Source organism: Zea mays, chromosome 10, assembly GCF_902167145.1.
Source record: "Zea mays cultivar B73 chromosome 10, Zm-B73-REFERENCE-NAM-5.0, whole genome shotgun sequence".
Taxonomy (NCBI): Eukaryota; Viridiplantae; Streptophyta; class Magnoliopsida; order Poales; family Poaceae; genus Zea; species Zea mays.
In genome coordinates, this window is record NC_050105.1 from 91,125,109 (window position 1) to 91,139,827 (window position 14,719).

At 48.1% G+C, this 14,719-nt stretch overlaps 1 protein-coding gene across 1 annotated transcript in view; it reads right to left on the bottom strand.

Annotated features, from left to right (window-relative positions):
• The window catches only part of LOC109942860 (DNA-directed RNA polymerase I subunit 1), a 40,099-nt gene extending 33,637 nt beyond the window's left edge, over positions 1-6,462 (bottom strand). The window contains exons 1-2 of the mRNA XM_020545415.1: positions 6,324-6,462; positions 5,477-6,174 (exon numbers count right to left, since the gene is read on the bottom strand). Of these exons, the coding sequence (XP_020401004.1) occupies positions 5,477-6,172 (696 nt within the window). The 5' untranslated portion in view covers positions 6,173-6,174; positions 6,324-6,462. The remainder of the gene's footprint in view (positions 1-5,476; positions 6,175-6,323) is intronic.
• Between the last annotated feature and the right edge of the window lie 8,257 nt (positions 6,463-14,719).

The following is a 14,719-nucleotide window of genomic DNA, read 5'->3' on the forward strand; positions in this document are numbered from 1 at the left end:
AGCTCCAGAGGTCTTGAGGTGGTCATCACATTCTTGCTGTGATGTGCTCCTCCCACTTGTTTACCTGCTTGACAAGCTGCACAAGGTCTATCTTTTTCGAATTGCACGTTAGTCAAACCTATCACGTGTTCTCCCTTTAGAAGCTTGTGAAGGTTCTTCATCCCCACATGTGCTAAGCGGCGATGCCACAGCCAGCCCATGCTAGTCTTATCTATTAAGCATGCATCTAGACCGGCCTCTTCTTTTGCAAAATCAACTAAATAAAGTTTGCCGTCTAATACACCCTTAAAGGCTAGTGAACCATCATTTCTTCTAAAGACAGCCACATCTACATTTGTAAATAGACAGTTATATCCCATATTGCATAATTGACTAACCGATAGCAAATTATATCCAAGAGACTCTACTAAAAACACATTAGAGATAGAGTGCTCATTAGAAATTGCAATTTTACCTAACCCTTTTACCTTGCCTTGATTCCCATCACCGAATATAATTGAATCTTGGGAATCCTTACTCTTGACGTAGGAGGTGAACATCTTCTTCTCCCCCGTCATATGGTTTGTGCATCCGCTGTCGATAATCCAGCTTGAACCCCCGGATGCATAAACCTGCAAGGCAAATTTAGGCTTGGGTCTTAGGTACCCAACTCATGTTGGGTCCTACAAGGTTAGTGCAAATATCCTTAGGGACCCAAATGCAAGTTTTGTCTCCCTTGCATTTTGCCCCTAACTTCCTAGCAACTATTTTCCTATTCTTTCTACAAATAGCAAAGGAAGCATTTAAAGCATAATAAACTGCAGAAGGTTCATTCACTACTTTCCTAGGAATATTAACAACATTTCTCCTAGGCATATTATGAACAGCATTTCTCCTACCAACATTTCTATCATGCACATAAGAAGAACTAGAAGCAACCATGTTATGAGAATCAAAAGCATCATATGCGTTACATCTCCTATAAGCATTTCTAGATTGTCTCCTATCATGGTACATAAAGGCATGGTTCTTTTGCACACTACTAGCCATAGGGGCCTTCCCTTTCTCCTTGGCGGAGATGGGAGCCTTATGGCTTGTCAAGTTCTTGGCTTCCTTCTTGTAGCCAAGTCCATCCTTAATTGAGGGGTGTCTACCAATTGTGTAGGCATCCCTTGCAAATTTTAGCTTATCAAAATTACTCTTGCTAGTCTTAAGTTGAGCATTAAGACTAGCCAATTCATCATTAAGTTTGGAAATTGAAACTAGGTGTTCACTACAAGCATCAATGTCAAAATCTTTACACCTCTTGCAAGTTTCAACAATTTCTACACAAGATGTTGATTTATTAGCTATTTCTAACTTAGCATTCAAATCATCATTAACACTTTTTAATTTAGAGATGGACTCATGACAAGTAGATAATTCACTAGAGAGCATTTCATTCCTTTTAATTTCTAGAGCAAGAGAATTTTGTGCACTAACAAATTTATCATGCTCCTCATATAAAAGATCCTCTTGTTTTTCTAGTAATCTATTCTTGTCATTCAAAGCATCAATCAACTCATTAATCTTATTAATTTTAGATCTATCTAATCCCTTGAATAAGCATGAGTAATCTATCTCATCATCATCACTAGACTCATCCTCACTTGAAGAAGCATAAGTACTAGTATCATGAGTGCTTACTTTCTTCTCCCTTGCCATGAGGCAAGTGTGACGCTCGTTGGGGAAGAGGGATGACTTGTTGAAGGCGGTGGCGGCGAGTCCTTCATTGTCGGAGTCGGAGGAGGAGCAATCCGAATCCCACTCCTTTCCGATATGTGCCTCGCCCTTGGCCTTCTTGTAATGCTTCTTCTTCTCCCTTTTGTTCCCCTTTTCCTGGTCACTTTCATTATCGGGACAGTTAGCAATGAAATGACCAATCTTACCACATTTGAAGCACGAGCGCTTCTCCTTTGTTTTGATCTTGCTTGGCTGTCCCTTGTGACCTTTAAGCGCCGTCTTGAAGCGCTTGATGATGAGAGCCATTTCTTCATCATTAAGCCCGGCCGCTTCAATTTGAGCCACCTTGCTCGGTAGTGTCTCCTTGCTTCTCGTTGCCTTGAGAGCAATGGGTTGAGGCTCGTGGATTGGACCGTTCAACGCGTCATCGACGTATCTCGCCTCCTTGATCATCATCCGCCCGCTTATGAATTTTCCGAGTACCTCCTCGGGCGTCATCGTCGTGTACTTGGGATTCTCACGAATATTGTTTACGAGATGAGGATCAAGAACGGTAAAGGACCTTAGCATTAGGCGGACGACGTCGTGGTCCGTCCATCGCGTGCTTCCATAGCTCCTTATCTTGTTGACAAGGGTCTTGAGCCGGTTGTATGTTTGGGTTGGCTCCTCCCCCCTTATCATAGCGAATCTCCCAAGTTCGCCCTCCACCAACTCCATCTTGGTGAGCATGGTGACGTCGTTGCCCTCGTGAGAGATCTTGAGGGTGTCCCATATCTGCTTGGCATTGTCCAAGCCGCTCACCTTATTGTACTCTTCCCTGCACAAAGATGCTAAGAGAACAGTAGTAGCTTGTGCATTTCTATGGATTTGTTCATTTATAAGCATAGGGCTATCTGAGCTATCAAATTTCATTCCATTCTCTACAATCTCCCATATGCTTGGATGGAGAGAGAATAAGTGACTACGCATTTTGTGACTCCAAAATCCGTAGTCCTCCCCATCGAAGTGTGGAGGTTTGCCAAGAGGAATTGAAAGCAAATGCGAATTCGAACTATGTGGAATACGGGAATAATCAAATGAAAAGTTCGAATTGACCGTCTTCCTGTAGTCGTTGTCGTCGTCCTTTTGGGAAGAGGAAGATTCGTCGCTGTCGTAGTAGACGATCTCCTTGATGCGCCTTGTCTTCTTCTTCTTCCCATCTTTTCGTCTGTGGCCCGAGCCCGAGTCGTTGGACTTGTCATCCTTTGGCTCGTTGATGAAGGACTCCTTCTCCTTGTCGTTGATCATGATTCCCTTCCCCTTAGGATCCATCTCTTCGGGTGGTTAGTCCCTTTCTTGAAGAGAATGTGCTCTGATACCAATTGAGAGCACCTAGAGGGGGGGGGGGGTGAATAGGTGATCCTGTAAAACTTTAAACTTATAGCCACAAAAACTTGGTTAATCGTTAGCACAATAATTGCCAAGTGGCTAGAGAGGAGCCAAAACACAATAACCACAAGAAATCAATCACAGAGATGACATGGTGGTTATCCCGTGGTTCGGCCAAGTACAAAACTTGCCTACTCCACGTTGTGGCGTCCCAACGGACGAGAGTTGCACTCAACTCCTCTCAAGTGATCCAATGATCAACTTGAATACCACGGTGTTCTTCTTTACTTTGATCTTTTCCCGTTTGCGAGGAATCTCCACAACTTGGAGTCTCTCGCCCTTACAATTGAATTTCACAAAGAAGTACGGAGTAAGGGAGGGAAGCAACACACACAAATCCACAGCAAAATGCGCACACACACGGCCAAGAATTGAGCTCAAAAGACTATCTCAAAGTTCTCACTAGAACGGAGCTCGAATCACTGAGAATGACAAACGAATGCGCAAAGACTGAGTGTGGATGATCAAGAATGCTCTTAGGTTGCTTGGTTATCTCCTCCATGCGCCTAGGGGTCCCTTTTATAGCCCCAAGGCAGCTAGGAGCCGTTGAGAGCAATCAGGGAAGGCAAATCTTGCCTTCTGTCGCGTGGCGCACCGGACAGTCCGGTGCACACCGGACACTGTCCGGTGCCCGATTCCCTTCCTTAATTGGCGAAGCCCACCGTTGGCTGGCTCGGAGCCGTTGGCGCACCGGACATGTCCGGTGCACACCGGACAGTCCGGTGCCCCCTTCTAGCCGTTGGCTCGGCCACGTGTCCCGCGCAGATTGCGCGACCGACCGTTGGCCCGGCCGACCGTTGGCTCACTGGACAGTCCGGTGCACACCGGACAGTCCGGTGAATTTTAGCCGTACGCCGTCGGCAAATTCCCGAGAGCGGGCACTTCACGCCGAGTCAGCCTGGCGCACCGGACACTGTCCGGTGCACCACCGGACAGTCCGGTGTGCCAGACTGAGCTGAGTCTTGGCTGTACACAGCCAAGTCTTTTTCACCTCTTTTCTTTTCTTCTTCTTTCTGTTTCTAACACTTAGACAAGTATATTAGTACACAAAACCAATGTACTAAGGCTTAGAAACATACCTTTACTCTTGATTTGCACTTTGTCCATGCATGAGCATAAATTCACATTTAAGCACTTGTGTTGGCACTCAATCACCAAAATACTTAGAAATGGCTTAAGAGCACATTTCCCTTTCAGAACTCCGCTCCGCCCAACCCAGGGCTCGGACTCGGGCTAAGCCCCGGAAGACGGCGAACTCCGCTCCGCCCGACCCAGGGCTCGGACTCGGGCTAAGCCCCGGAAGACGACGAACTCCGCTCCGCCCAACCCAGGGCTCGGACTCGGGCTAAGCCCCAGAAGACGGCGAACTCCGCTCCGCCCGACCCAGGGCTCGGACTCGGGCTAAGTCCCGGAAGACGACGAACTCCGCTCCGCCCGACCCCCGGGGCTCGGACTCCGCCCCGGCCTCAGCCGTCGGTCACCGCCTCGCCCGACCCAGGGGCTCGGACTCGACCTCGGCCATGGAAGACAGACTCGACCTTGGCTTCGGAGGAGCTTACACATCACCCAATCTAGGGCGCAGACCAGCCACGTCAACAGGAGGCGCCATCATCACCCTACCCCGAGCTGACTCGGGCCACGGGAACAAGACCGGCGTCCCATCTGGCTCGCTCCGCCAGATAGGCAATGATGGCGCCCCGCATACTCTGTGATGACGGCAGCTCTTAGCGCCCTTACGGAAGCAAGAGGACATCAGCAAAGACTCAACAGCTCCGACAGCTGTCCCTCCGCTAGGCTCCGGCACTCCTCCGACGGCCACGACATCACACCAGCTGGGTGCCAAAATCTCTCCGGCTGCCACAATGGCATGCACTTAGGGCGCTAGCTCTCCTCCGCTAGACACGTAGCACTCTGCTACACCCCCATTGTACACCTGGATCCTCTCCTTACGCCTATAAAAGGAAGGACCAGGGCCCTCTTAGAGAAGGTTGGCCGCGCGGGGACGAGGATGAGACAGGCGCTCGCTTGAAGCCGCTCTCTCCCTCTCCCGCGTGGACGCTTGTAACCCCCTACTGCAAGCGCACCCGACCTGGGCGCGGGACGAACACGAAGGCCGCGGGATTCCCACCTCTCTCACGTCGGTCTCCGGCCACCTCACTTCCCCCTTCGCGCTCGGCCTCGCGTCGACCCATCTGGGCTAGGGCACGCGGCGACATTCACTCGTCGGCTAGGGACCCCCCGGTCTCGATACGCCGACAACAGGTGTCAGTTTCAGGAACACATACAGCTCCAATAGAAATGCTAGAAGAACACTGAAGCAAATCAAATGGCAGGAAAATCTGAAAACCTGTTTCTGGTCATCTAATCTTCCCTCATTTTGATTTTTCTCTTCTAGTTTAGCTGTTCCACGATCATCTTTTGATTTTTTCCCTTTTTTTACAGAATATGGCAGGTCATCCACTGAAGTCGTCTCAGACTTCGAGATCATGTGTTCTTTATCAGCCTCTTGTGAATCATCACCTGGCTCAGCTGGATCCTCATCGCTCTCCTCAGATTCGCTACCCATTCCCTCCTCGGTTTCAGTATCATCATCATACTCCATCTCATCTTTCTCTTGCCGTTTCATCTTTTCTGCATCAGTTCCCAAGTCAACATCATTATCATTTTGATCATCATCATCACTTGTACCAGTGTCTCCTCCATCAGCATGTCTACTTTGAGATTCTTCATCACCATTTAATAATGAGCCCTCTGTATCTTCTATCTTAACAACACGGATTTCATTTATTTTGTATAGCAGATCTAGATGCTTTTCAATTGCATGTTCCATTGCCTCAACAAAAACTGTTCTCAAGATTGCCTGACACTCATCTACAGTAAGACCTGACTCAAGCTGGTCTTGTGGATAGAGTTTCATCTGTAACTTGTACAGGGTTGAAACACACCCATTAGAGTTGTAAAAAGGAACTGTGCAGACTTCAATTTTCTCCACTATATCAGCCACACGAACCCTCCTAAGCTTTGCAACCACCATTAGCATCATCCCTAGGCATTCACCAAAAGAAAAAATGAATGCACATACCTCAGAGATTGGTGCACGTGAAAGTCATAAATGTATGTGCTTTGATATAGTAATGAAAATACAGTAGAAACAAAACTCAAGTGTTCATCATACTAAAAGAATTAAAACTCACTCAGAAATATGTTCGAGCAAAGGACACTTCATAACAGGCGTCCTAATATTATCTGATGCAGTCATCAGTATTTCTTTCAGCCGGGGTATACCAAGAGTTACATTCATGTCACCCCTTCCAGCAAGATGAAAAGTGTTGAGCCTGCAATGCATAGTAAACCAATATTTGAGTTGTTATATTCAATTTCTGAAATATAACATAGATAAACAGTAGTACAACACAAGCAAAATGAGGACAAAAATCTTGCTAGTAGTAGTGTGGTAAATAAGAAAAAGAGGGGATGGGGATTCACTTTGCTGCTGGTGAAGAGGAGTTCCTCGCCGCGGCCGTTCCTCCATGAGACGACCTGGCCACCGCACAGGCTCACCTGCAAAGCAAATCAGGCAATCCAGCCAGTGACGGCAAAACCCCGTCAAAACCACGACCAGTCAATCAATGCGGAGCCGATCGATCGCCCAACAAGACGAAGAGAGGAGAGGGTGGCATCGAGTCCGTACCCATGCAGAGGCTCCCTTGGCAAGAGTATGATATTGGCAAGAGTATGATAGGTAAGCCATGCTAGAAGTAAATTGCAAAATATTGTAAAAGTAATCAATTATATTGCTGAGAAACCATGAACATTTCTAAGATACTGTTTAGAGAAACTTCGATCACAACATTACCAGTTCAAGAAAATAAATTGGGATTCAAATGACCCAAAAAAACATATTTGCCTGAGAGTTAAATAAGCAACATGACTTTAATTTGATGGATGTGAAAAAGAACATTTAGTTCAAAAAAAGAAGAGAAACTTCTTTTACCTTCCCTGGATCTTGATGGAACCCTTTCCTCTAATGAAAACATGGCACCCCAATAACAGCTCTGAGTCTTTCCACCGCACGAGGGCGGGCAGCGGCTCTGTGATGGCGAATGGTTGGTTCAGAATTGAGAGAGAGAGAGAGAGAGAGAAAGAAGAGGAGATTGGCTACTCACTATCTGGAGTTGCCAAAGTCGTCGTTAGCGCTGCTGGCGATGGAGTAGAGCCTGACCTTGTGTGGCTTGCCGTTCTTGTCAACGTCGTTGGCGATGACGCCGATGGACTGGCCCTCTTGTATGGGGTCTTGCCTGTGTTTAGACCATGCTGAAGAAATTGGTTCCTCTCTTCCCTGTCCCTGTCAGAGCGGCAGTGACCAATGGGGGCGCGAGCACTTGGCGATGAAGAATCTGAACCGAAGGTCGCGGAGCAGGCGTGAGTCGTTGAGGAGGTGGAGTGCGTGGTGGAATTGGCGACGTGGGAAGAGACGGTACCGTTGGTTGGTGCTCATCGGGACGTGTGAGTCGCGGGCGTCGCACTTGGGGTCGATGACAGAGAAGACGGTGTAGAAGAGCATGAAGGTGTCGAGCCCATCCCTTCCACCTTGTTGGCGCTGCCCTCCTCGTCCTCGTCCTACTCGAACTCGACATGGACGGGGAGTTGGGGCGACGCGAAGGCAGATTGGAGTTGTGGGAGCCATCGTCACGCGGGCCTCATCGACATCCTTGCTGTCAGGCTTGGCGTGGGGCCGGCAAGGGCAGAAAGCGGGGGCGGCGCAGAAGTAGATTGGAGGCGCTGAAGCTGCCGTCATGCGAGCCTCATTGACATCTTCGCCATTGGGCTCGGTGTGGGTAGGGAGTTGGGGCGACACAGAAGTCGCGGGGGCGAATCAGACCCACGAAGGCCGCCGTCAAGCTCGGCGCGGGTGGGGAGCAGGGGCGACGCGGTGGGGAAGAGGCCGACAGACGCGACCTCTGCGGGGATGGGGCGGGCACCGATGCGATATAGACGAGCTGGGATGGCGTGCCGCTGCGAGATTGGCGGGGGGGAGGGCGAGGGCGGAGGCATGGTGACACCGGTGGACGCCGCAGATCCCATGGACGATGGGGAGGCAGCAGGAGACTCGGCAACCGCGGAGCCCATGGAGGACGACGCGCCCACGTCCACGCCGTCGGCCACCGCGGCCATTGACGACTTCACCGTCGCTAGGCGGCCGTAAGGGAGGGGCACACCGACATGAGGCGTGGAGGGCGAGGGTGGCGCCATGGATGCCGCGGCGAGATTAGCTGGGGGGTTGGGCGAGGGCGGCGCCATAGATCCCGCGGCGCAGCGAGATTAGCGGGGGGAGGGGAGGGAGGGCGAGGGCGAGGGCGGGATGCAGGGAAGGGACGACGCGGGCGGGGGCGGGATTGCAGGGAAGGGACGGTGCGGGCGGGATTGTAGGGAGGAAGACGGCACGGGCGGGGGTTGGAGCGGGGGCACAGTGAGGGTGGTGGACGCCCTCGCTCCAGCCTTAAGGTGTAGTAGAGATTTATGTGTTGTATTGACGAAGGTACGTCTTTCATAACCTTCGTCTGAAAATCATTATCTCCCAAGGGAAATAATGCTTCGAAGGGCGAATGACTTTTATGTTTAACATTTTCTGTGTTGTCTTGTTCTTAACTCATAGCATTTGAGAACAAGCCCCCAACATTGGCGCCCACCTCCGGTGAACCCTTTTCGACCACCTTCGGCAAGCATCGACCTTCGTCATGCCGCCAAAGAAAGCTTCAGCGACAGGAGCTGCCGCTCTGCAGCCGTTGGATCCAAACCAGGAGACACTTTCTCTTCGAGAGGCCCGAAGCCAGAAGAGAAAGGCCACTAGTCCAACGCCCTAGGAGGACGAGCTGGACCAAGAAATCAGGAATATGGAGATGCTTCATCAACAAGTACAAAAGAAGAAGGAGAAGATGGCTCGACTGGCCGACCTTCAGAGGCAGATCGACGAAGCTACGGAAGAAGTACGCCATCTTGCTCAGGATGAGCAAGAGCGAGGGCCCCAACATAGGGAGCTTCATCGGGAAGGCTTCTACAATGAGGATGAATGGTATGAAGATTTTCATCTAGGAAATTTTGCTTTTGATGATGCTTCTCCTCTGTCAGCAGAACTACAGGCTACACCTTGGCCCTCGTCATACAAGCCACCCCAGGTCCCCATGTATGACGGGCACTTAGATCCGAAGCAGTTTCTGATGAGCTACGAAGCCACCATATCTTCGTATGGAGGCAATACTGTAGTCATGGCGAAATCTTTTGTCATGGCAGTCAAGAATGTTGCACAAACCTAGTACTCCTCTCTTCGGCCAGGAACAATCACATCATGGCAGAAGCTGAAGGATATGTTGATTACCAGTTTCCAAGGATTTCAGACAAAGCCGGTTACTGCTCAAGCTTTGTTCTAGTGCACACAAGATCACGAAGAATACCTTCAGGCGTATGTCCGAAGGTTCTTGCGTTTAAGGGCACAAGCGCCAACAGTGCCCAATGAAATTGTCATTGAGGCCATGATCAAGGGACTTCGGCCAGGACCTACGGCCCAATACTTCGCTAGGAAACCCCCTCAGACCCTGGAGAAACTGCTTCAGAAGATGGATGAATATATCCGCGCAGATAATGACTTTCGACAAAGAAGGGAGGAAGCTTAAGGTTCTCCGAGATGACCAGGGGCTTCAGAGGGAGAGTTCACCCTAGGCACGTAAGATCAATCCACTCTACTCAGAATGACGACAGGGGAAGTCAGCAACAGAGGCTGCAGTATTCCTCCCAGGCTTCGGGGCAGCAACAGAGTTATCCTCGGCCCCCAGCTCCAAGGGGCAGAGGCGCCAGGGGCTTCGGAGGAAGGTTTGGGGATCAGCCCAAAAAAATTTATTGCCTATTCAGCAGTGAGGACAAGGGCCATACTACCAGGATGTGCCATGTCACCATCCAGAAACAAAAAGAGATAGCAGAAGCTGCAGCCCAACAGAGCCAGCCGAAGCAGGTTATGCATACTGCTTCGTACCACTCACCGTACATTCTAGAGTATGTGGGTAACCATCCTGCAGTTTCTGTTGCTTCGGCAAGCCAACCTCAGGCATCTTGGCAACAACCTCCACCTCCACCACCAATGCAACCCGCTTATCCCCAAGGCCAGCAGCCAGAAGGGAGCCAGCAACTCACCAGCAGCGAGACTTCAGGGAGCAGTCCGAAGCTCGCATAGTCAACAGTACTGTGCCAGAATCGAAGCACATTTACTAAGAAATATCCTACCTCTAAAACAGTTTTTACATTTGTTATCATTTACCTTTATTCAATAAAGAGCAATCATTGAAAGTTTAGTTCTTTTGTTGATTTCAATTTCTTGTAATAGCTTCGTCTTTATCATAATGTAATATACCTTCTTCATAAATTGACGAAGTTCCAAAAGTTTTGACGAAGCAACAAAAAACCGTTTTAAGGAACGCATGGCAAGTCCTTGTCGGAGCAACAAAAGTCGTTCTTAAGAGAACGCAGCGTAAGTTTTTTGCTCAAAAGTCGTTCTTAAGGGAACGAAGCGTAAGTTTTCTGCTCAAAAGTCGTTCCAAAGGGAATGCATAGCTTACAGCGAAAAATAAACGCCGATACCGCCGAAATAAAAGGCGAAGAAGCTCCTAAGGGAGGCTTACAGCGAAAAATAAATGCTGATACCGCCGAAATAAAAGGCGAAGAAGCTCCTAAGGGAGGCTTACAGTGAAAAGTCAACGCTGATACACCGAAAAATAAACGGTGAAGCCGAAAAATAAACGGCAAAGAGACTATTCTACTATGGTAATGTGTGTGTACCTTCGGCATAAATATCATCATTGCATATCATAGCACCATCACATCATTCACATAAACATGACATCATACATCATATTGCATCAATGGCACAAGAAGGGAATACAATATTAATCTTCGGAAATTGTTTTCGAAGAAGTTGTGCCAAGGCACAAAATAAATTTTGAAGAAGTACAATATCGTCAACTTTAGTATCAGAGGAAATTTGTTGCTTACGAAGCATAATATTTTCACCAATATGGATATTCTTTACGAAGCATGAAAAGAAGGGAAGGTGTTTTTTTTGCCAAAGGCTCAAAAACGGTATGTATGTAAAGTTTCATGCATCGTAAAGAACTGAATTACATACAGCTTATATATATTACTTTCAAAACTATAGAATATTACACACTTTGTTCAACAAATATTACATCAGTACTCCGAATGTTTTTACAACAATAGCTAGTCTTCTTTTAGAACTACTTCCGCAACTTCGTTTAGCAGTTGAGTTACAACTTTGTCCATAATAGCTTCGGCCATCTTAATAATTTCATCTTCACTTTTTGCTTTGGGGCTCGTTTGTGACTCAAAGGGCTCCAGGGGAGGAGATAATTCGGCTGCAATACAAAATATGAATAAGCTTGAAGTCACAAGGATAAAACATAAAGTCAAAGGCAATCAGACAATACCTATCTGTCTTTCAAGTTCTGCAGTTTTTTCAACTGCCTTTGCTGCTTCTCTAGCTTCGTGGGTATCTTTTTCACTCTTTTTTATAATTTCGTGGGCCATCTCTCGGCCACCATTTTCCCAGATATCGGTAAAAAACTTTCCGCCAATTAGGCTTGCCTCAGCCGAAGGGTCTTTCACATCTTCAGTAGAAAACACAGCTTCAGCTTGAGCCAGAACCTTCACATGCTCGCATCCTGCCTTCTCTAAGATAGTCGCAATTCCTCTGGAACCTAAGAAGGCGCAGACATCTCCACTGCCACTCAAAACTTCCTCAAAGGCTTCGGCTTCGCCCTTGATCCATTCGATTGGACCTTCGGGATCGCCTACCACGAAGTTGTCTTCATTTGAGTATGCGCCAATATTGGCGAAGCTGGTTTTTATCTTTTCTACACACGCCATAGATTTTTCATAGCATCTCTCTTTTGAAGAACAAAGCTCCACAGCTGTTTTCTCCCAGTGATTTTTCCAGTATTCAGTGGCATCTCGGTCAGCTTCGGCAACCGCACATTTTAATTTTTCTTCTGTCAGCTGTTTCCGAAGATCTTCAATTTCGCGCTTCTGGGTCTCAGATTGGGCTTTCGAAGTTGCCTCATCTTCTTTTATCTTGTTTATCAGTGAGCTTAATATTTTGTCTTTTTCAAGACCTTCGTTCCTTAGCTCAATTACTTCGGAACGAAGGTTATTCAAGGCCATGGTATATCCTTCGTCTTCGGCGCTTTTTTGCGTCCTGAGGGCGTTGCTAAGAATAAGGCCCTGCAAAAAAAGTGTGTTATTAAGCAAACGAAAAAATCTTGTTTTTAAACACAAAAATCTTGTTCTTTCACCTTTAAGCTGTTGTACGCCAAGCTGTCGGCCAATTCATCTTTTGATAGAACTGAGAGCCCGTCTTCTAGCGTCGGGAATCCGAAGCTTCTTCCCATCTCTCGGCAGACAGAGATCTCCTTGCTGTCTGGGAGACAGTATAAGAAGTCTTCTTCTCCGCTGCCATTGAAAATCAATGCCCCCTTCGAATATTTCAATTTTTGGGCATAGAACTGAGCCTCTTGCTTTTCTTTTTCAGTCAACTATTTTCCCGAAGCATGTCGCAAAGTATAATTGAGAGTTTCGGAAAATGCTTCGGGGGTGGCAGTGCCAGTTTCTTCAATCAAAATTTGTTCTGCTGTTTTTGTTTCTTTTTCTATGGTTCCCAAAGATTTCACCTTGGCGGGCTCTGAAGCCCCAGCTTCAGTTTCAGCTTGGTGCTTTGCAGCTTCGGCATCAGAGGCTGTTGTCTCAATTTGCACTTCGGGAATTTCGGCAATTTTCTTCGGAGTGGAGCTCGAAGACTTTATTGTTTCCAATACATCTAGAACATTAACCATCCTTTTTCTTTTTGGGGTCACTGCTGGACCTTTTTGAGTTTTTGGCACTTCAACTTGAGCTGAAGGACTTAAAAATTCTGATGTTTTTGTCCCTTCAGCTCTCGGCTCTTCAATTTTATCAGCCTTCGACGTTGCAGCTGGCTCTTCATTCTTCTGTGTAAGAGCAGGCCCTTTGGTTTCAATAGCCATAGAGGTCTCACCACCAAATTCGGGCACTGAGGCCGGTTCGATAAAGCGCGGTCGGTGAGTAAGGACCTTCACCTTCTTCCTCTTTCGCGCGGCCTCGCTTAGAGCAACTGAAACATCTCCTTTTCCAGAAGTGGCGCTTTTTCTCTTTTGCCCTTTCAGAGGGTAGCGGTAATCAGGATACATAAAACCAATAGCATCAAAAACTCTATTCAACCTTGAGAGCACCTAGAGGGGGGTGAATAGGTGATCCTGTAAAAACTTGAAACTTAATCCACAAAGCTTGATTAGGAGTTAGCACAGTAAAGCCAAGTGGCTAGAGGAGTTCTTGCAAAACACAATAACCACAAGAAGATCAACACAGATAGGCACAGTGATTTATCCTGTGGTTCGGCCATGTCCAACACTTGCCTATTCCACGTTGTGGCGTCCCAACGGACGAGGGTTGCACTCAACCCCTCTCAAGCGGTCCAAAGACCCACTTGAATACCACGATGTTTTGCTTTGTTTCACTATATCCTGCTTGCGAGGAATCTCCACAACTTGGAGCCATCGCCCTTACAATTTGATGTTCACAAAGAAGCACGGAAGTAAGGATGGGATGAGCAACGCACACAAGACACAAAATCAGAGCACAAACACGCACACAAGTCACAACTCGAGCTCTCAACACAACCCGGAGAGTTCTCTACTCAAATGGAGCTCTAGTTGCTATCACAAAGAATCAAATGCGCGGAATTGAAGTCTTGGTGCTTAGGAATGCTTAGAGAATGCTTGATCTCATCCTCCATGCGCCTAGGGGTCCCTTTTATAGCCCTAAGGCAGCTAGGAGCCGTTGAGAGCATTACAGGAAGACAATTCTTGCCTTCTGTCGCCTGGCGCACCGGACAGTCCGGTGCACCACCGGACACTGTCCGGTGCAGATTTCTTTCCTATTTTGGCACAGCCGACCGTTGAAGATCCTGAGCCGTTGGCGCACCGGACACTGTCCGGTGCCCCCTTCTGACCGTTGGCTCGGCCACGTGTCTCGCGCAGATTGCGCGGCCGACCATTGGCCCGGCCGACCGTTGGCTCACCGGACAGTCCGGTGCACCACCGGACAGTCCAGTGATTTATAGCCGTACGCCGTTGATCGCTTCCCGAGAGCGACGACTTCGCCTATGAATGGCTCACCGGACAGTCCGGTGCACCACCGGACAGTTAGGTGATTTATAGCCGTACACCGCCGTCGAAGTCCCGAGAGCAGCCAGTTGACAGACGCCAGCCTGGCGCACCGGACACTGTCCGGTGCACCCAGACTGCGCAGAGTCTTGGCTGCTCAGCCAAGTCTTTTCCAAATTGGTCTTTTCCTGTTTCTAGCACTTATACACAATACATTAGTCTCCAAAACAATGTACTAAGTCTTAGAAACATACCTTTACTCTTGATTTGCACTTCTTAAGTCTTTGGCACAAATATTACTCAAAGCATTTGTGTGGAGCACTTAATCACCAAAATCTTATAGAAATGTC